Source organism: Fukomys damarensis, unplaced genomic scaffold (assembly GCF_012274545.1).
Source record: "Fukomys damarensis isolate Sample0158 unplaced genomic scaffold, DMR_v1.0_HiC HiC_scaffold_15, whole genome shotgun sequence".
Taxonomy (NCBI): domain Eukaryota; kingdom Metazoa; phylum Chordata; class Mammalia; order Rodentia; family Bathyergidae; genus Fukomys; species Fukomys damarensis.
Genome location: NW_022900927.1, coordinates 31,313,270 through 31,336,032, shown reverse-complemented (window position 1 = coordinate 31,336,032; position 22,763 = coordinate 31,313,270). Strand labels below are relative to the sequence as shown.

Sequence of the window (22,763 nt, the reverse complement as noted above, 5' to 3'; positions counted from 1 at the left end):
AAATGCTAAGAGGATCAAAACAGAGCGGTGTCACAAGAACCAGCTGTACTGAGAATTTCCAGCTAACATTCAACCATCAACCCTGTCCTAACAGGAAAGTGAATGACATGACAGCTAGGTGTGGAAACTCACAGTGAGCCTTTTACTGGATATTTCTTTTAGCTGGCAGGTGGCTCGATGTCTAATTATCTGACTTGCAACTATGACTGGAGACTTGTTTATATGGCCAGAGTCCCTTAGGATCTTATTTGACCCATTCTCAAGTTACGGCTGCCTAACCATCATCCACCCTTTGGTTCTCGGGGAAGGCAGGCCTGCAGCAGTCCCTGGCTCTTCACCTGCAAGGAGCAAAGTCAGTACACTACCACCAAAGAAAACAAGTTAAAAGATGTTTGCTTGTAGATCCAGGACAGGAAGGGCACAATGAGTCAGGAAGGCAATTCTCTCTGGGCCACACAAGAGAAGAATGGAAAGGGATCAAGGCAGAGGCAGGCAGACAGACAGATAGATGGAGGAACATAGCCACTAGCAGCACACACAAGGGAATAGGGTTTGGGTCACTTTGAGAACAAATGTATGAATGGTCTCTTTAAAAGAATGAGCAAAGCAGGGAGTCCAGCCTGGCTGGCAAGAGAGAAGCTTCTAAATTCTTATCTCTGGCCACTGGCTTTGGCCCTTGGATTGCGTTCTACCTCCAATGCCCAGGCAGCAGCCCTTTGCTGAAACATTCTGTTACATGAGGGGAAACATCTTGAAGCACCAGTAGGTGTCCAGAACAGAAAACACTCCTGAAGAGGAGGACAACTGACCATGACTGGACTGGACTCTGGCATCACCGCCAGCACTGCAATCTAAATGACAAGCCCAGGACCTCAGAAGAGGGAGGAGAGAATGAAGAGCCAAGGAGGGGAAGCGGAACACATGACTTTAAAAACTGTGATTTGTGACAAAGGAGAAGATGAGCATGTGGAAGGCAGGGAGGAGCTCACTTCTAAGGCTAAGAGCACAGGCTTGGGAACCAGCCAGACTGCCCAGAATTATGCTCTGACTCTACTCTTACCAAGTGCTAGCCAATGGCAAAGCTCTTACCACTCCAAACCTCAGGGGTGAATCCAGCAAGGCAAACACCCACAAGGATACCCATTTACTTGGCATGAGGATCAGAGGGTGTGTACTTTTTTACTGCTCTTCAAGGCCTTGTGACCTAATAGCAGAGAGTGATTAGTGAGCCCATAGCCATCATAGTGGGATCATAGCAGCAGTGAACCTCTTTGCACAGGGTGTATTTTTAAGCATATTTGAGATTAATCAACTTGCTATGTGTGCTGTGCACTCCAGGGAGTTTGGAGGGTTATGGATCCAACAACCGTTCAAAATGTCTCTTCTTGACCTTTCAGGTTAATCATGTCCGAACGAGAGACTTTGACTGCTGCCTTGTCGTGCCACTCATAGCAGAATCCGGTAATAAGCTGGACCTGGTTATTAGTAGAAACCCGCTGGCTTCCCAGAAGTCTATAGAACAACAGACTCTCCCCGGGGGAGACTGGAGTGAACAGAACAGTGCTTTTTTCCAGCAGCCTAGCCACGGTGGTAATCTGGAGACACGAGAACCCACTAATACATTATAGCAGCACTTTTATAAAGCAGGACGAAAGACAATATCTACATGGTGCTAAAAATCCCTTTAAGATTTCTGTGCCATTTGAGGCACAAATAATCGCGTGGCATTAACTGCAAGCACAGGGGTCTTTTACATCTCTCTCATGGCTCATGTTCACTTCCCTTTTCAAGTTGAAGAGGTTCCTTTTTTGGTGACCACTATGGTATATGGCAGGCAGATCCTTGCCAGGCCCAATGGTAGAGAAAGAGTAAAATAGGCTACCATTCCCCATGATTAACATCAGAGGAAATTTTTTACGAGTTTCATCTCACTATTACTCTTTAAAAAGAGAACTGTCTGTTTGAAAATATTATCTATGATAATTTCCTTAATTCACTTTGAAATCAATTTCTTACTATAAAATCATTAACGTAAGGATTTGGCTAACGTTTTTCATACAGCTGGCTCTCCTAGGGGAACCGGTATTCAGTAAGCTGCTGGGACTGCTGCCATGAGAGGGGTACAGGTATCAAATCAAGTTAGTTTCAATTGTTTCAGCAATGATGCACGTAGGAGACCATAATAGGTGGAGGTAAATGTTTTGCCCAAATATAGGAATGATTTTAACTAGGATGTATGCTATTCCCTATGCAACAAATTATCAAACAGGATATGTCTTGTGACCTGTTTTTTTAAGGACACATTTTTTAATAGGTGAAAAATCTCTGATAATGAATTAGAGTACGTAGTAACACTGAGAATTAGTTATCCTATTTTTAAAATTCAAGACTAAGAATTTGAGAATGAAGTCTATTAAAATGTGTTTCATCTTAACAATAGGCAAATCAAACTCATACTGCTTGAAATGTTTTGAAAACTGGTAATACTGAGGGGTGTACAGCACATGTACTTAAAAACGACACTGGACTATCTTTTGTTCTGAGCCATGCCACTTATCAAAATTGTAAATACATTCTTCACAAAATGCATTGCCAATTATTACCATCCCTCAAAGCAATAAATTGTGACAGTTGCTTTTATTGTTTGTTGGCAACTGTTTTCATTTGTTCAGATATTTTGAATAGCTACACTAATAACTTATTTAATAAATATAAAAAATAGATCTGTATATTGATGGTAGGATGTTGAAATAATTATTTTCCAACCATTTTCATTTTGGTGAATAATTCAAGCAACCATTTAGGCAAAACATTTAAAACACTGTGTCCTTTGTTTAAGGAAAAAAGTTCACCTTTCTTTTTGTGGAAAAATAAACTTCAATCACATGTCAGAACCACCAGGGCAAGAAAGTGTAAAGCTGAATCATGTTAAGGAAAAATAAAAGATCATGAGTCACTTAAATATGTATTTTTATTTGTAACAAACAAGTATTAAACTGTAAAGTATTTTTGTACAAATTTAATACTTTAATAGCATGGTATTTATCGTCTATGTATGGTTTTGGGGAATTCAAAATTGTTGCAAATATTTGTATGGAAAAAAAAACCCTCTACCAAATAGAATAAAAGTGATTTTAAAAAGCATGCTGTTTTGGTCCACTGAATATATTTCACTACTCTAGCCTGAGTTCTGTACAATGTTTACACAATTTTCCACCGGGGTGGTGGTAGAGGGGTTTGCCATGAAACTGAAAAGCACCATGGATACGTGGGAAGAGTATGGGCTTTGAAATCAGATTTGGATTTCAGTTCCAGCCGTGCTACTCCTGGCAGTGTGACACCATGAGGCACCTTCCTCTCCTGTGACACTAAAGGTCACATCTGCCCCACAGGGCTGCTATAAAAGAATATGACAGAACGGGGAATTTAGGCTGGGAAGCCCAATGGGGAATACCTTAGAGGTAGTGTGGGTTTGGTTCCAAACAACTGCAATAAAGACAATATGACAATAAAATGAGTCACATGAATTTTTTGGTTTCTCACTGCAAATAAAAGTTATGTTTACACTATTTTGGTAGTCTACTACATATATCTTTTAAAAATATATGCATCTTAATTAAAAATACTTTCTGGCTAAAAATTGCTATTTTCTGAGCTGTTAGAAAAATGGCAATGTACTTGCTCAATACGAAGTTGCTACAAAATTTTAATTTATAAATAACACAATATCTGAGAAGCATAAGTCAAAGTGCAGTAAAACAAGGCATGCTCTAACTGAAGAGCTGGGATCTGGTGAGGGTCTTCCTGCTTCGTGGCACAAAGCAGGAGATGAGATCTGGAGTGAACAAGCAGGGGCAGAACTTTCTTTTCATTCTTTGCATCAGGAACCCACTGCCCCAGCTGCTAACGCACTCAGGACCTCAACACTTCACATGAGGCCCCACCTCCCAACCCTGGGCCTTAGAAATTAAGCTGCCAACACATGAACTTTGGGAGACAAAAATATTTAACAATAAAACTTTAAAATCAAATCACTCTAAGAGGAATCTTCCCCAAATGGGATATATTCAAAACAATGTGCTCCTAACTCAGAAAGGATTACCAGAAAAAGTCCCAGGTACGCTGGGCCTGAACATCAGTGACCCCTGTACATGACCGCAATGCAGAAGCCAGGACATCCCTGAATGTGCGTCAATATCAACAGCCACGATGATGGTTTACGTTTGCCACTGCTTCTACTCACTGGCAAAGAACCACAGTGATCGTGGAAGTTAAGCATAAAAATATACAGCATAATTGAAAGTACAGGGGTTTTTGGAACACACATTTTCTTTTTTCCCCTTATTTGGGTCCAATGATACTAGTTCTCATGATGACACATATTGAATTAAGGTTCTCTTTGATCAAATTAATAAAATGTCTTCTAAACACAATTGTCTTCCAGTAAAATTCCAGTTATAGGGATCCTCTTTCATCTTGAAACTTTGAGGCTAAAATGTTTTTTTCTTTTAAAGGAAAAACAATACATGATTATTCTGAGGAATGTGAAGTGAAGTTTTCTTGACTGTCTGTGGGCTTGAAAAGTTGCTTGGGGATTAATTTATTTAGTCTCAAATTCTGAAGTTTAGAAGACACTTGTGGAGATGGTTCTTCCACCTATTAGAACAATAACAAGAGTAAAGTTAGTTTTATAAGAATATTCTCAGTCCACTCTGGGTACTTCTATTTTCTCAAACTCTTTCTGAAGAAGAAATAATACATTTCTCCCAAACCTTGAAAGGCCTGAGCAACCAGAGCAACATGCTATGGCCTCTTCAAGAATTATGTCTGCTCTGGCTCACCAGGGTGTCTAAAGCACCCAGCTTGGGTCCGGCATGTACGAGTAACCACTGACTGAGTAAGTCTGTGTGTCTAACTTCTAAAGGTATATAATTTGGTAGTCCAGGTTCCTGTTCAAACATTAAAAGTTTCAAGATGGCTACTAAAGAGCAATTTTAAAAAGCGTGGGTCCCAAGCACAGAGCACTGTACAACTGCCCAGGTAGTGTGATTGTGGAAATAGCTCAGCATGTGGTAAGGTGAAATACTGCACAGCTAAATCACGTTCTTCATACTACTAGATTCCCAAGCACCACTCAACAGGCTAGCATGGTCATAAAGTTTCACCATCATAGGAAAATAAACAATTTATCTTTCACAGTGCTAAATGTTAATTATACAGCACTGTGGTGGTTAATTTTATGTGTCAATGGGCTAAATGCACAATACCCAGATTCAGTCACATATTATTCCAGATATTTCTGTGAAGGAATGTTTTCGAAGAGATTAACATCAGAGACAGTTAACTTTGAGTAAACCAGATTAACTTTTATACCGTGGGTAGGCGTCATCCAATCAGTTGAAGGCTTACTAGAAAAGAGACTATCTTCTCTGAAGGAAACAGGGATTCTGCCAGAAGACTGCTTTCAGATTCAATTTCAGCAGGATCAAAATTTTAATTTGTCAGTCTCTACAATCACATGAGCCAATTCCTTGAAATAAACCCATTCTGATAGATACACAGATATTTATATGTAATGGTTGTTTCTCTGGAGAACCTAGGTTAAGATAAGGTCTTCCCTTTACTCGGAAATGATATGATTATGTCCTTCCTCATTTTTATGTTAAAATGTGATTTTTTTTTAATTTCTGGAAAACACTGATTTATATGATAAATTTCAACAATATTGATTCGTATGTTTTAATCTAAAAGTACTCATGTTTTTTTTCCAGGAGGGTAACCAGGAAAAAAAGCAGGTCAACACTTTCTTTAAGGATTTTTTCCAAAACTCAAAGCTATAAACCCATTAAAATGCAAAAAAGTTTTCATCTGGGAGAAGCTCTGTCATTTAGTATCATCATGTGCCCCACGGTGACATTTCAGTCAACAAAAAATCTACAAATTAAGGTTGATACGAGATTAAAAAAAAATCTTGTCTAATTCAAGGCTTTACTCAAGTGTTTGTGGTGATTGTGATGTACAGAAACCTACTCTACTGCCAGTCATGAAAGCATAGCACATACGACTATGTACAGGACATATTACCTTATAATAATTATGTTATGGCTTATACATTCACCATAGTTTCATTGTTAGAGCACAGCCTTCTACTTACAATAAAAAATTTTACTGTTAAACAGTCTGCTGTGTGACACCAACAGCAGCCTCATGCATCTCACTCTTACACTCGCTGTCTCTTGATTGCATCAAGAGGCCACACTGCCTGACTGACCTGTACCACCCAGGCTGATGGAAGGTACATCTGATCCTTTTCCCATGAAGCCTCTCCCCTGGCCTCTTTTCCCATCCCAGTCTATAGTACCAGGATCCACCTGAATGCCCTAGCCAGAAGCCTTGGAATCATGCTGGCCCCAACTCCACCAGCACACACCTCATCTTTGGGACAATTCACTCTGTCCTGTGGCAGCTCTTCTCTATCCCTCTGCGGTACCTGACCATAAAGAACTCATCCCCGTAGTCTCTGCCTAACCAGTGTCCACTCAGCTACAGTCAAGGTTACCTTATTAGATTTTAATTAACAGAGCACTTAAACAGCTTCTACCGTTCTGCAGTGTAATCAGAAGAATGGAAAAATCTCTTTAGAAAACCCTTTGCCTGTCCTTCCTACTCCTGCATCCTCAGTCCTACCTTTTGCTTTCTCCCTATGCTATGGCCATGTTGTTCTCTATCTGTAGCTGCCTAACAGGTCTAGATTTCACATGTTGAGCCAGTATTAGGCAGATTCTTTGAGAACTGGCCAATTGTCCCATACCTAGCTGGGGACAGAGGACATGATTTTCCCCCCTTTTCTCAGCCCACAATGAGCAGGTTTTTGTCCTCTGTGCTCCTACTTAGCTCCCTGTCTGTATTACTGCCTCAGAAGCAGCACTCAACAGGTCTGTTGGTGGCAAATTATGAAATTGTTGAGCTTCTTTTGCAGTGACACTTGGAAGTTAATTTACAATCCCACATGTCTAATCACACCTGAAACAGCCTGTCACAGGGGACTCTTCCTTTCCCAAAACAAATTCTCCTTGTGACTTTCACATCTCAGGAAATTGCACTGTCATTCCCCTAAATTGTTTCAGCCAGAAATGAAAGAATCTCTCTAGATTATCTTTCTGTTATCACTTCACATCTAGTCAGCAAGTTGTACAGACTCCATCTTCAAACTGCAAAAGCCAAAAGACAGAAAGGAGGAAAAGTTTGATTCACTTTGGTGAAAGAAGACATTAGCTTGACTAGAGCCAAAAAAGAATAGCGAGAAATGAAACAATGCTGTGGGAGCTGGAAACAAACTAAGAAAGGCCTCAACTAGCAAGCAGGATAGTTTAGCATTGAAGTCCTAGGTATCACTGAAGGCTTTTGCACAAAACAATGAGCTGATCACTCAGGGGATCTGATAATCTGTCACCAATGTGTGAGGTGTATCAGGAGGAGGGAACAAGACAGGAGGGTAGTCAGATCACCAATCACCCAAGAAGATCAGATAAAGACACGAAACAGGGCCAGATAGAAGAAAAAAATCCCTGAGAAAGATATTTTGCAATAAAGCCAATTACCTGGAGGAAGCAATTAAATGTAAGGTGAGTCTAAGGTGACTCCAAGACTAGCTGGATAACTCAGAGAACAGTGACTGAAATGGGGAAACTGGAATAAATAGCAAGATATTGAGTTGTGGGTCTAGAAAAGTCAATCTGTAAAAATAAATATGTGGATTAGGGAAAGGTTCTTTCACTGCCCTTCAGCATCAGAGGATTCAGTGAATCACCAAGTTACTTGTTGTCTGCACCAAAGGCAGTGAATGTAAGAGCAAGAACTGTCACTTATCTTTAGATCCCAGTACCTGGAATGTCAGACAGCTGAGACGTTTTTGAACAGTGATTGGTACAAAGAGGATGGCTGAGGGGCAGGGATTTAGCTCAGTGGTGCCCCCGCCTGCCTCGTAAGCACAAGGTTCAGAGTTCGATTCCAGTGCCAAAAACAAAACAAAACAGGATGGCTGCAACTGTAAGACAAGTATCACCAGATCTGGAGTGGTAGTACGGAGACAAAGTGGAGAGGTCACTGGAGGGGAAGTGTTAGACTGAGCACCACTGTAACCAAGCGAAGGAGACACTGAAACAGCAGCACTGTTGAAACTATTAAATGTCAGGGGAAGCCAGGCCCAGTGATGAACACCTATAGCCCCAGCACTCTAGGAGGCTAGGGTAAGAGGACTGCATGTTTGGATTCAACTTAGGTTAACAACTTAGTGAGACCCTGTCTCAAAATTTCCAAAGGGATGGGGATGTTGCTCCAAACAAATGCACTGAGTTCCACTCCTCAGTACTGCAAAGGGGAAAAAAAAAAGAAAAAGCCCAGAGAAAAGTCAAAAACAATACCTGATAAAAAGGCCCTTGAAGTTGACAAGAAGAACTGGCAAGCTATATCAATGAAACTGCGGGGATAAAGTAATATTATGGTCTGTAAAGGAAGGGCAAGGGAGGAGAGCTGAAAGGCAAGACAGTGGTAAAGAGGTACAGAGTGACAACAGGTTTCTTGAGCACGTCAGCACCCATTCATCCATGGAGGTTGCCTAGAGAGGAAGCCTCAGCTGGTGAGAAATAGTGCTAGGATCAACTGAGCACAGACAGAGGAAGCTTGGCAGGAATGAGAAGCAGATGCTACGAGTGCTATAGCACAAGGTAACACTCACAGAAGTACAAGGCCCCTTGTAAGCACACTGAAGTCAGCAATTCTGAAAAAAAACTTGAGTACATTCAAACATCACTCCTACCTTGGAAACTTTGCTTGGACTGTCACAGATGTTCACGCCAGAGGTTCTTTTGCAGCCTGGAGGTGGTGACAAATCCTCATCTGTGTACATTTCATCAAATGAAGAAAACCTCCACCCTGTCATAAAGGTAGCCATCTTGTCGTCGGCCAAAGAGGACTGGCTCTTGGCAGCACCACCTGTGACAGTGCTGGCTGTGTCTTTAGGAAGGGGCGCTGCTGGCAGGCTGGGTCCTCCACTCTCTCCAGAGCTCTCAGGCTGGCAAGGACAATCTGCTGGAGAAGCACATCTAACGGAGAGCTCATTTTGCAAGAAGTGTTTTAGACGAGTCTGCCTGAGAACATTTGGTCTCCTGATTGCACTCTGGAGCTGAGCCTCTTCCGCGATGACGTACACTCTGCAGCGGCCCCTGGTCACCGCCGTGTAGACGTGCTGCCAGTGCTGGCGTCCTGCCTTCCCCACCACGTAGGCAACCGTGTGCTCCTCAGACCCCTGAGAGGCAAGAGGACAGTATGGAGACCGTGGGTGCCCACACCTCACGAAGCATCCTCATAGTGCTCTCACACACACCCCGCGGGGGCAGCACGCTCACACGGATCTACCCTCGGATCTATGCTACTCATGATCCTGGAACTCACGCTTGCTAAATATGATGCTAAGTTCAAGTCTCATGGGTCCATAACCGGCTTGTGGGAACTGAGCAACAAACTTCGCAGTGCTAAATTTTCCTTAATCAAAGACTTTAAAATGATTGTATGGACTTTATATATAAAGGTATTATCCCAATGTTACTTATAATGGCAAAAAAGTATTCCTCAAAAAGGTTACATACACACACACACACACACACACACACACACACACATATGAGACATTTGAGGTATATATATCTTAGTTTGCAAATATCAAAGATACTTTTAAAATATAACAATATAACAAAATACAACAAGCTGAATGCTATACATGGAGCACGGCCACAATTATTTAAAAAATTATTCTGACACAAAATAGCACTGTACATAAAACATAAAGATACAACATAAAATAAAAAGGGAAATTTTATCAAAATTTGAATTACTATGTCTCAAAATGAAGGGCCTAGGGATGATTATTTTGCTTCTATTGTATTTTCCCATTCTTGAACCATTTATTAATTCTATCAAGATGTACAAAAGAGAACAATTAACCTTTGTTTTTTAAGTTTAGTAAACTGAGAATTGTATAGGCAAGAAAAACACTCAATGCATCCATGTAACCGTAAGAAAACAATTTCATGTTTTGGAGCTATTCACAGTTCCTGTTTTGAGAATAGCACATCCAGTGCCAACACAGGTGAAGATGCGGCTGGAACTGCTGATTCCTCCGTTGCTCGCACACCGCTCCTACCAAAGGGGAACTGGAGGACAACAATCGACAAGCTGGGGTGTGTGAAAAACACAGGTGCACTGAAAAACACTCTTCACAGTAAGCTCTTCTGTCCCTTTAGATGGCTTGAACCAATTCTTCAGACTGTACAGTTTTGATAAATCTTTCTTTCCAAAGCTTCTAGATCTTAGAAATGAGACTTATACAAATACATTTTATATACATATGCTACTATGTGTACTGTGCACTGTACTATGTACAATGATAGGAATTTCTTGTTTTTGACAAGTGTACCAGTTATATAAAATGTTATTTTAGAGAAAGCAAGGTAAAGAGTATGCTGTAACTCTGTGCTATCTTTCCAACTCTTCTGTAACTCTAACATTATTCCCAAATAAGTTTAAAATTTTAAAAAAGGGGTTGGCTCGCAATCTTTTCTCTACCTTTTTGGAGGGAAATGATACATGTTTCAAAACTTGCTCAACTTTATAATTAAAATGTATATGGAGACTATATTCCAACAAAGCTGAATAAACCAAAAAGAAAAGCCAATAATATTTGGTTATACAAATGCTAAATACATTTTAAATATATGTGCTACTTCTCCCCTTTCTGCAAAAGTACTGAAACATGATATTACTTGTTTAAATACAGACAGGAAATCTTATAAAGAAATTGTCTTTATATGAATAGAAATTATACAAAACAGATACAGGACAGAAGTCACTTCCTAAGGAAGGTGAAAAGTAGGCCTGAGCTTTCTCAGCTACAAAATTTATTGGGTGCCAAGACATTTGGAAATCAAGACAAATAATATTTTAATGTAATGTTTTTATTCATTTATTTAGTAGTACCGATGACTGAATCCAGGGCCTTCTCACTGAGCTACATCCCAATACTTTTTAAAGATTTTTTTTTTTTTTACCTTGAGGAGGGTCCTGCTAAATTGTTAGATGGCCGCTGGGAGACCCAAACTTGCAGTCTTCCTGCCTCAGCCTCTCAGAGTACTCAGATTACAGGCATGTGTCATTAAGCCTGGTTCTGTGTAATGTTTTTAAAAATCCAAAATAAGGCACAGCAAGATTCATAATTAACAAACTACCACATTTTACATAAAGACAAGATCAGTAAGGCCTTACTGGAGACTGAGGCAGGAGGGGAAGACCAGAGAGACAAGGCTGCAGTGCTAATGTCTCAGTTCCTGAAAGTAAAGAGAGCTCCAAAGCAAAAAGAGCAAAAGATTACTGTCTGTCTAATATTTCACACACTCTTGGGCACTTTGTTTTCTTTTTTCTTTTTTTTGGGGGGGGCGTTTATTGAGGCAGGGTCTCAGTATGTAGTTGAGACTGAACTGGAACTCACTATGTAGCCCAGGTTGGTCTTGAACTCAGAGCGATTCTCCTGCCCCAGCCTCCCTCCCGAGTGCTGGGATTACAGGTGTGTGCCACCATGCCCGGCACTTTGTTTTCTAATTAATAAAGAATAATAAAATCAAAGGCTAGGAATATAGCTTAGTGGTAAAGTACCTGAGCAGCCTGCACAAGGCCCTGTGTTCAGTTTCCCCTTCCCACTGCAAATAACAATAACAAAGCAATGAAAATTTAAAGAGAAAACAATGCGATGTACTTCATGGCTTGGTAAGCTATTTAAATAGTTTTCTAAAATCCCACTCTTACCTGAAAAGTGTGAATAGTTCTGGCCCATGCATGTTTTATGTGACAGTATTTCATAAGTTTTCTAAAATCCACAGTCACTTCCAAGCCAGCCATATTACTAAGAGTCACAGATCTTCTCTTTCCAAAAGTCACATCAGTTACATCCTGCCACCAAAACAAAGAACTATTTTATATGTCTTCTAACATCTACCCAGTAAAGACATTCTATCTTTGGATTGAAAATAAAATGTAAGCACCTTATAAGTACAATAGCATATATATTCATTACAATTAAGAATTTCAAGGGCCGGGGATTTAGCTCAGTGGTTCAGTGGCCTGCCTTGCAAGCGCAAAGATCTGAGTTCAATCCCCGGTACCAAAAAAAAAAAAAAAAAAAAAAAAAATTTCAGGGCTCTTAGTGGTGGGGGGGTAGCTCAGTGGTAGACTGAACCTAGCGTGCATCAGGCCATGGGTTCTATCCCCAGCAACTCAAAAAAATTTTTTGTCAAAAGGCTTAAAATCTATACTCATCTGAATATATCCACATTCAAATACAAACACAAAGGTGTTCAGTCCTTCACACTTCATGAAGTACAAGATGTGATCAAATCATACAGTGAATGCTCACATTTGTTTAAATGTATTGCAATAAAAGACACCCCACATACAACCCTTGCTTCAAACACACTATCCCATCGCTCTTGCCACTCTCTGAGGCAGCTTTGGAAGTCATCTTTCATGAGTATCTTTAGTTGTGCTGTCCCGATTACTTGATCTTAAATCAGTGATGGAGAACTTTTTAAAGCTTTCAGTGATAACGAACAGCCGAACACACATGCCACAGGTTCATCACCACTCTTAAACAGACACAAAACTTCACTTTTCGTGGCCATTTTGACTATGCAGAAGAGCCAAAAGTCATATGGTGCCAGAAGCAGTAAATAAAGTGGACGAAGACACACTGTAATGTTTTTATGTGACAGAAACTGTCATTTCAGAGGCAATATGTGCCATTCCAGGAGCACTGTCGTGATGGAGGATGAAACTACTGGCCCATTTCTCAGGTCGTTTCCTGCACACATCATTTCCTAGAAGTTCTACTGAGCTCTTACAACATCTGGAGTTCATGAGTGTTTCTTGGTACAAACTCAGCTCACACAATTTCATCAAGGTCAAAAAACACAATTAACATCACCTTCACACTAGGTTTTAATTGATGTGCTTTTTTCACACAAGCACTGGGTTATTTCCATTGAGAATTCTGACCGAAACTTCTGTCAGGATCATGATCATAGAGCAAAGTTTCATCTTCTATGCTGGCTTTTTTTTTTAAAGCTAGAATATGAGGCAGCAGGATAGTGCAATTCCAGTGAAATGTGTTGCTCAGAATACATGCTTTATAGCACACTTGATAACACATCTTCTCTCAACCACAGCTCGTAACAGACTGACTGCACAGGACAAGTTGAGATCTGTCACACAGTTACTGCTGTTTCCCATATAAAAGATCACTGCCTTTTTGTTCCATGGCACTGAAAAGCAGCATTCACTATATTTTTTTATCAGACCTTGTACTTTTCCACATAGCTTTTAAAGAATATTATAAGTTTCAGAAGGTATCTACACAATGAGAGCAAATATAAAGCAATCACTTCCACAGTTACTACAGTTATGCTACAATCAAGGAAATGATCACTTGTGCCTGTTTTTTCTTGACTCTAGCACTTAAAAACTTATTTAAAATGCTCCTCACAAAGTCTTTTAGAAAACTGTAAGAAAAAGAAACACTTCCCCACTCAATTATTCTCAAGTCTGACACCAGAACCAGAAATTATTAGAAAACTATAAGCCAATGTTCATCATGAACATGGATGTAAAAATCCTTAATAAGAAAATTTGGAACAACATTATCACCCCTGATAGGATTAAAAAATTGTGCATAAATTCTAGAGCAATAAACAAATATTTTTCTAACTGGTACAAAGGAATTTTCTGACACCTACATTTGTTATGAAAAATATTTCTCCATTACATAGTCGAATACCACTTTCAAGTTCATGCTTATTTTTAGAAAAATCACGAGTACCACAAAAGCCTTCACCGCTGGCCTGTAGATCACTATTTGCCTGAGTTTCAGAAGGATTGTCAGGAAGTAACTCTGAGAGGTATGCATTCCTGGTACAACAAATTTTATCATCAATTCCAAATATGAATCTCTTCTGATGGTCTCTAGTGATAAAAAGTGATAATACATAATCATCAAAGCCTGGAAAAATCTCAATTTCGTTTTGTTTAAACACTCACTCAGGTTCAAGCAAATTATTAAAATGATTTTCACACTTTCTGTATATCACTTTGGTTTTCCAAAGACCAACAAGAAATCAGGCTCTCATGTGTGCCATTTGATTACTTACATATATGCTCTGAATCAACTCAAACTCAAGTGACATTTCACAGCTAAATTTCTTTAAGTTAGAAATTCTGATAAAAATACTCTTTCCTCCCTATTTTTAAAAGATATAAACAACCATATTGATTTTTTTTTCTGCAAAATTTATTTCTCCAGTCTCTCTTCTCACTGTCCTATTTCAGGTCAGAAAGTGCTTATATATGTTTCTACAATAATAATTACAAGACTGTTTCAGATTAATAGCAAACTGAATAAATGGTGGCAATATGACAGTTACTGTGTGGTAAGTGTTTTGAGTATACTATTTCATTACATTGTTACTCCAGTTCTACAAGGAATTCAAGTATACCTTTTTGGGTATGCAGAAGAGCAGGTACTACAGATTGAACCAAGAGACTTAGCACTGAGCTACACCCCTATCCCTTTTTAAAATTTTATATTGCTAGGGCCAGGGATTTAGAAGTTCAAGCCCCAGTACCAAAAACAAAAACAACAACAAAAAAATCTTTGCCTTGCTAAGTCACTATGTTGTCCACACTGAGTTCAAAGTAGCAATCCTGCCTCGGCTTCCCATAGTGCTGGAATTACAGGTTGAGTATCTTCTTTCGCATACATAAAAAGTTGAAATCACCTACCCAAGATCACAGCTACTAGGACCATGATTATATATCCCACACGTGCTTTTTATCCTTTGTTAGGGTACCTCACACCATTTTTTAGTATATTTTTCTTCAGCAGCCAGGAGGCCCTACCACAGGATACAGAATGTTCACGCTGAACAATGAGCAGATGGTTATAAGTGTAAGATAAAAGCATTTGTTTTTCCTATGTATCAACAGAGTGGCTTTTCCACACTCCAAATTCTCTCATAGCTAGTCAGGAAGGTGTTCAGGCTCTCAGAAACAAGCACAGGCATGTCACAATTTTAGAAATTCTCCTTCACTCCCATGCTTATCCTGGAGAAACTGGAGGTTTCCAACGTGGAAACCACAAGGAAAATATCATCCCTCATTTTTCTTCTTATTGTACTCATTTCCAAAAAGTTCCTATGGATATGTATTTAATTGAAGAGATGAGTGTACTTCCCAAATGAGGCAAACATTTTTTCAAATATGTGGCTACAAGTGACAAATGTCAAAGCAAGCAAAATAACAGTGTATCAAGGAAAAACTGTCCTCAAAAATGCCATTTCTTCAGGATGCTTACCTGATGAGATGACCGGTGTAGTGCTTAGAACAGCAGTCATTGATTATGTCGCAGTCTTGCCTGAAACACAGGAAAATGAATGGGCCATCTTAATGCTACCTGTTATTAGCTCATTTACATTATCAACAACTATCATACTCTGCATTCTGTGTGTGTGTGTGTGTGCGCGCACACGCGCACACATGCATACTGGGGCTTGAACTCAGAGCCCTGTGCATGCTAGGTAAGCAGTCTGCCACTAAGCTACACTCCAGGTAACATAATGGATTCTGGAAGAAGTTTCCAGAGTTTTCTCCAGCAAAAAATATTTTATTTTTTATCTTTACATGCACTTTTGTTCCACTTAGATTTCTTATGAGTTTCTAAATATGTTAGGTAGAAAGAACCCTCTGCCATATTCAGCAAACACTCCAAAATTATGAAAATTAAGTGATGAATTATGAGAGTATCCCATTCAAACAGAATTGACTTTAAAGTTATGAAATTTAAAAGCCATAGATGAAACATAAACTACCGTGAATTCTTTACCTTCGAAATGCAATGAATTGTGATGTTTTTGCACTTTTAAAGTCATTTTCTTGCAGCAAAGCTTTAACTGCAGAATATAAATCTGATAATTCAAGAGAAAAGAATTAACACACAAAATATTTCCAATGAGAAATTAATGTAGAATCCCTCCTAAGGGAAAATACCACACCAAGTGGAATACAAGTTCACTTCTTCCTTCCCTACACAGGTGAGAGGACCAGGAAAGAGAATGGAAAATAGGGTTTCAGACATTCATGCTCAATAAAGTCAACCGAGGGCCAGAACTGCTCCTCATTTGCAATACACTCATCACATATTATTCACTGATGATTTGTGAATGCTGAATTTAAGAAATGAGCAAGCACACAAAATATGTTGAATTCCTAGTGTAAAATTTGAAGTCCCTGTGATACTAGCCGTAATGAGTTAGAATTTGAGAATATATGCTTTCTATGTTCTCTCATTTAATATTCACAACACTCATACAAGGTAGGTATCATTATATCCAGAGCTGTTATTCACCTTATACATATCAGTATACAACATCAAGACATTTCTCTGTTGACTGGAAAATGGTCACTAACACCCTAATAACACAATGCCTAATGTCCCATCCCAACCTTTTCTTCCTTCTCCCGGATGTCCCCATGATTCAACCACTAAAACTTTAGCTCCAGAACAGAGAAGCCATTGGGGTTTGTGCCCTACTAGCTGTTAAGTAGTCTGACCACTTATTACATCCACATTACAATTGTAAAAATGATAGCTGATGGTGGCAGTTTTCCAGTGGGGCAAAGTGGCTGACTTCCTCTTCTTTAGATCTAAGATGACTGACCATGTGGCATGCACTGACCACAACTTCTTCACACTGGCATACTGACAAGCAGACTTTCTCTAGTCTCACAGCAGTGGTGCAAGAGGTAAACATTTCTCAAGCAAAAAAACATTATAATAAAAATTTGGAAAGAAACTCTCTGGCTCTTGTGTATTTCCCTAGTAGCAGATGAATCATGGGGGAATTCAAAAGCCTAGACATTGTGACACCCTACTCTAAGAGGGTCAAGTTGCTTGCTGAACCATTCATTCATTCTGATGAAGACAGGATTATCTCTACAAAATAGCCAAAATTCAGCCTGCCCACCAGCCAACCTCTGGCTTGCCAAAACAGAAATTTCCAAAGGTCTCCCAAACTGTTGTTTTCATTTACACATATATAGGATTGCGCTGTTTTATATCTTGCTTTTTTACCCTCTGTGTTTCACGCAGATTGATATTTATTTAATTGATTCTAAGATTTATATTTTAGCATCTATGAAATTCTAGTTTAGCCATGAATCCTGTTTTAGTTCTCTGTACTATGCAATAACGAGTATAATTTACTTAAATGGTCACTTAATTATTAATAAAAAAGTACTGAATGCCTCTCTAAGGAATATTTATCCAGTTTACTTCAAGAAGGGACTAATTTTCCAGCAGAAGTTTTTAATTAAGACATACAATCAGCATCAGCTACACTCTGCTACTATTCTGAAATGGACAACTTTCTTTTTCTTTTTAAAGTACATTCTCATGTATGTAAAGAATGGTTACCAGAAATGTTCCAAAATAAACTAGTAATATTTCAGGCAGAGTTATAATAGAGTGGCAAAAAAAGCTATTCCTAATTGTCTGAATCTTTTTCTTCCTCTATAATAGTGCCTCACACCAACTAAATTATTGAGACTAAACATTAGTTACATTTATAACATATTTAATAAAAACCAACACAAAATGATATGCAGCATATAATCCAATTTATGTTAAACTAAAGTAAATAATATATATTGACACACAAATACAATAAGGTTTAAGGGATAAATACACCAAGCTTTCACTAGGTACATGACCTTTGTAAGGTTGTTTTTTTTTTAGGGGGAAGAGAAAGAGAATGATTACAAAGAAGAATAATTTCTACTTGAAATTTTTCAGTGTCACTTAATTCCTTAAGATAATTTAAATTACTTCTCTAATTAAGAAGGCATGTTATACATTATATGTTATATGGTCCCATTTATTTTAAAAAACATACTGCAACAAAGCAATGATCTCTAACCCAAGGGAAATAAGGCTGGGGACACATGCAAAGAGAAAAATGCATTTTAAGTTTTCAAAGTTGCCTGTCATTTCAATTTGCATAGAGTGAAATGTTTAAGTGGAGGAGAATATACCTTTGAGAACCATGGCATTTATAATAAAACCTCATCTATAATAATCATTTAAGTCTTTACTGAGTGAATTTTTAGTAAATTACACTATCTTTTTTAAAAAAAGAATGCCATCATTGTTTAAAGAAAATAAAGATTATAACAGGTTTGCTCTATTTAAATAAATTACTTGCAATAGCCAATGTAATGGTATCTATAATTCACACAAAACTAAAATTTGTTGTGCCTCATAACACGAATGCCTCCACCCTCACAACTGGGCCACAGGAAATATCACCTGATTCCCACTTTACACACGGCCAAGTGAAAGGCACAGGTTAAAGAAGACAATTCTCAGTCCCATTCTTTCTCAGCCTTGCCAGGTTGTCATCGTAACAACCATGCTTAGAAGCAATGTTTGTCTATTTTATAAAACAGAACTGTTAGGAACGCAACACAACAGTTGGACAACTGTAACTTTTGTTTCACAAATGCACTCAATGTATTTGCTTTTCAAATTGCTTTAAAAAAAATTCATCAACTAAAATTTGCTGTCGCTGGAGTAAACTTGGCTTACTGGAGCTTTGCTTTATTTTAAACAAAATTTCCTACATCTGTTTATTCATCTGAAAATTATTTATTGTGTCTTTACTATGGAGAAAAGAGTTGCTTTACAAACTTCTAGGAACATCTGCTTCTGAAGATTTACACATTGAGTCATTCATTCATTTTCAGTGAACCTTTTTTACTAGCAGTATTTGCCTTTACCATCAAATAAAATTTTAAGTAGTCATTTACAAATGAACTTATGACTACTCGTTTAATAACTATTACAAAACAGAATTACTTGTACTTCACCTGACATATAGCAGTTTATACTTACAGAACTTATGATCACTTTTAGATGACTGGGAACTAACATCTTCTTCTGGAAGTCTGACAAAAATGAATGTCTTATCTTGAATTGAGATGGGGAATGTAGAATTCTCACAGATATTTAATTCTGCATCAAATTTTGGAAACTGGCGTTCTGAGATTCTTAAGGATAAAATACAAAACCAAGAGCACTATATCTAAAAATGTTTTTCATATAAAAATATATGATTAACATTTGCTAATAACAATAAATGGGGAGAAAGACCACCCAGATATGAATTAGAAACAGAAAATGAGTTTTATAGTATAATTGAAAGACCAGAAAGTTATGGTGCTACATTCACCGATTAGTCCCCTATTCCTAGCAAATATAAAGAATCAAATGAATTATCAGAGGATGTACTATGCACCACTCTGAATACTTGACCTACTTATCTCCAGACAACTAAGAGGTCATAAAAGGTAGGTATAAGCCGCATTTCACAGGTGAGCAGTAAGAGGCTTCAACTTTTGCCAAACAGGAGTGGAAAGAGAAGAAAAGAGACGTGAAGGCTGCTCTTGCTGGAAATATCTCAGAGTGAATTTCTGGGGTTCTGGGAATCATCCTGGATTTCCTGTTCTACTTCTGACCCCAGACATGTAGCAAACTTCTCTCTAGCAACTTATCCCTAGCATACGACAGAGATCCTCACAGTCAACAATAGCCAAAGATGGTGATGAAGACAAAAGGATGATAGGAACACAGCTTGAGTCAAATGAAACTAAATGGGTTACTAAAAGGAATTCCTGAGCTTCTATAAAACTGACTGATAAAGAATCTGATGTGCTTTAGATTTTTCAAATTTAAGAGACTTTAAAATGACCAATCATCTACCAAAAAATAAGATGTTCTTTAGACAGAGACAAGAGTTACAAGAAAAGAATATTACACATCCAAATGCACTCTTTTTGAATGTCTTAATATAAATCCACAGCATTTACCCTATTCCCATTAATTCCCCCTCCACTCCCACCATCCAGTCAAGTGTAAACAGGGCACAGAGAAAAAGGTTTGGAATGTTTTAAGTTTCTGCTGACACCCAACCAGGAAATGTTCAAGCCACACAAATATTTTGTAAAGAGAGAGTCAAAAACAAAAGTGAATTCTGATACACTAAAAGTCATAAAACAGTAATAGTAACTGTTCTGATTTTTCTGAATTGTTCTCTATTTTCTAATACACAAATTACAGAGAAGCTGAATGCCTCAATCTACAGAGGATCACTCCAAAGACAAAGACTGAGGGAAGAAAACACTCTTCTACTTTAAAAGAAGTATATACCGTGGGCACCACTAGATTCATCTAGGAGTGAAATTAATTATTTAATATTTTTTACTGTGAGCTGTCCCTGAAAAAAATTAGGGGAAATTTTTTTCCTAATGCTCCCTTGAATGATAATGAACTCATTCCCAAATCTCTGTTCCTCTTGGGTTTATTCCAATCTCTTATCTAAAAGCAACTTTATTCATATGCAGTTACCCCTTGTTTTTTGTGTTGTTTTTTTTTTTCCTTGTTAGCTGTGGGGGATTGGTTACAGGACTCCATATGGTAATCAAAATTTTCAGATGCTCAAATCTCTTACATAAAATGATGTAGCATTTGCATATAATCCATGCACATCCTCTTATATATTTTAAATCATCTGTATTTCCATACAGTACTTAATATATGCTATGTAAATTGTTGTTATACTGCATTGTTTAAGGAATAGTAAGAGAAAAATCGGTGTATGTTCCGAACAGGTGCAATTTTTTTTTTCAGATACTTTCAATCCATAATTGGATCAATTCACAGATCTGGAGCTCATAGATATAATTAGTGGAATGCACAGCAACCATATGTACATTTTGTGTTAGGAAAACACATCCATTCTTAAATTTCCATAATTATGCAGGATCAGCAATGAAAAATACTACTTTATTTCTCTAATTGTGGGAAAAATGTATATACTTTAAAGAACAGGTTTGCTAAAAGACATAATAAATATATTGTACTAAATTAATAATTTCCAAAGCTAGTATATACATACAATATAGCTTACTTTTATCTCTAATACAACAGAGACAAAATGCAAAATTTTCATCATAGTATACCGTGTAGCATTATCCACAATTAGCTGAGATTCTGCTCTGTGGTTTGTCTTTAGCTCAATAGCACACTTTCTTGACTTAAGAGTATCAAAAAGATCTTTCAACAAGTTTCCAGGTTCGATACTGGGTAGCTGTCTAATATCACCTAAAAGGAAAAAAAGACAGATACAGTGGGTAATGGAGATACTAAAATTTAGTAATTATTTTTGTACATGTACTTAATGTATCTTCTTTTTATTCCCCTCCCCCATCTCTACATCCCTTTCCCATATGCAAAACAATAATCTCCCTGATTCCTATTGATCAATTTTTTGCTTTTAAATTATTTATACTTTGGGCATTTCAGATCAGAGAAGTTATGCAATAAACTAGTGTCTCTCGTTTATTTTACTTAACGTTATATCCACAAGGGATATCCATTATCCATCTTTAAGCTTATGCTGCAGAGTTAATGTATAAATATCCCATTTTTTCTTTATCCATTTATTTGTTGATGGGGTACATAGACCATTTCTAAGATTTAACTATTATGAATTGTGCTGCAATAAATGTAGATATGCATGAATCACTGTAGTGTGATGGCTTTAACTCTCTGGGGAAGACAACTACAAGGGGAACGTCTGGGTCAAATGAAATTTCTAGTTTTAGTTTTTTGAGGAATCTACACTGATTTCAGTAATGGATGTACCAGCTTACATTCCCAGCAATGCAGAAGGTGCCTTTTCCCCTGCAGCCTCACCAGCATTTTTTGTATCTGTTTTTTACATTACTATGTTTGCAGTAATGCAGTTTACAATAATCTTAGGGAATGGGTACATGTACATAACACAACTTCTTTTTGGACTTTTTTGTTTCGGTACCGGGGATTGAACTGAGGACCTTGCACTTGTGAGGCAGGCACAGTGCCATTGAGCTAAATCCTTAGCCCTTTTAGGACTTTTGATGACAGCCGTTCTTGCTGGACTAAAATGGAATCTCCATTTTTTTTCATTGTGCTTTGTCTTTAGTTTTTTCTCTTTTAGTCATTAGTACATGTGTATAGTGTTTACATTCATCATGGGAAGCTGGTACATGAACATAACACATCTTATTTCCTTTTTCATCCTTTTCCCTTCCTTCCTTCCCCTGCCACCCATCCCTTGATCCCCTTCCTCTATTTTTATACATGTTTATCACACAGGTTTACATTCCTTGTGTGAAATTGGTACATGTACATAACACATCCCAATTCTTTTTTCTTCACTCATCCCTCTGTGCTACCCGCCTCCCTCCATCTCTTGATCCCTTTCCCTTTAGAAAATGATCTATCTCCCTACTTTTATTACCTATCTTTTATTTTGCTCTTCATTTTTTTCCTCTAGAGAAAGAATGTGATATTTAAACTTGTGTGTCTGATTTATTTCACTTAATTTGCAACATCTGATGGTGAGAGATGCTGAACATTTTTCATGTATATATCGGTCATTTGTCCATCTTATTCTGAAAAATGTCTATTCACTTCAGTGGTCTGTTTTTTTTTTTGTTTTGTTTTGTTTTTTACTGGGATTTTGTTTTGTTAGATCTGATTTTTTTATTTCTTTATCTATTCTTCTTTT

The 22,763-nt window shown here is 37.9% G+C and overlaps 2 protein-coding genes across 8 annotated transcripts in view; one reads left to right on the top strand and one right to left on the bottom strand.

Moving 5' to 3' along the window:
• Window positions 1–3,024, top strand: part of Grip1 (glutamate receptor interacting protein 1) — a 390,535-nt gene extending 387,511 nt beyond the window's left edge. For all 7 annotated transcript variants that reach the window (XM_033763767.1, XM_033763765.1, XM_033763766.1 and 4 more), the window contains one exon: window positions 1,398–3,024. In XM_033763767.1, the coding sequence (XP_033619658.1) occupies window positions 1,398–1,628 (231 nt within the window). In that variant the 3' untranslated portion in view covers window positions 1,629–3,024. The remainder of the gene's footprint in view (window positions 1–1,397) is intronic.
• A 99-nt stretch (window positions 3,025–3,123) lies between these two features.
• Helb (DNA helicase B) overlaps window positions 3,124–22,763 on the bottom strand; it is a 32,350-nt gene continuing 12,710 nt past the window's right edge. The window contains exons 6-13 of the mRNA XM_010644226.3: window positions 21,172–21,313; window positions 19,046–19,200; window positions 15,980–16,061; window positions 15,452–15,511; window positions 13,839–14,064; window positions 11,857–12,000; window positions 8,819–9,307; window positions 3,124–4,656 (exon numbers count right to left, since the gene is read on the bottom strand). Of these exons, the coding sequence (XP_010642528.1) occupies window positions 4,531–4,656; window positions 8,819–9,307; window positions 11,857–12,000; window positions 13,839–14,064; window positions 15,452–15,511; window positions 15,980–16,061; window positions 19,046–19,200; window positions 21,172–21,313 (1,424 nt within the window). The 3' untranslated portion in view covers window positions 3,124–4,530. The remainder of the gene's footprint in view (window positions 4,657–8,818; window positions 9,308–11,856; window positions 12,001–13,838; window positions 14,065–15,451; window positions 15,512–15,979; window positions 16,062–19,045; window positions 19,201–21,171; window positions 21,314–22,763) is intronic.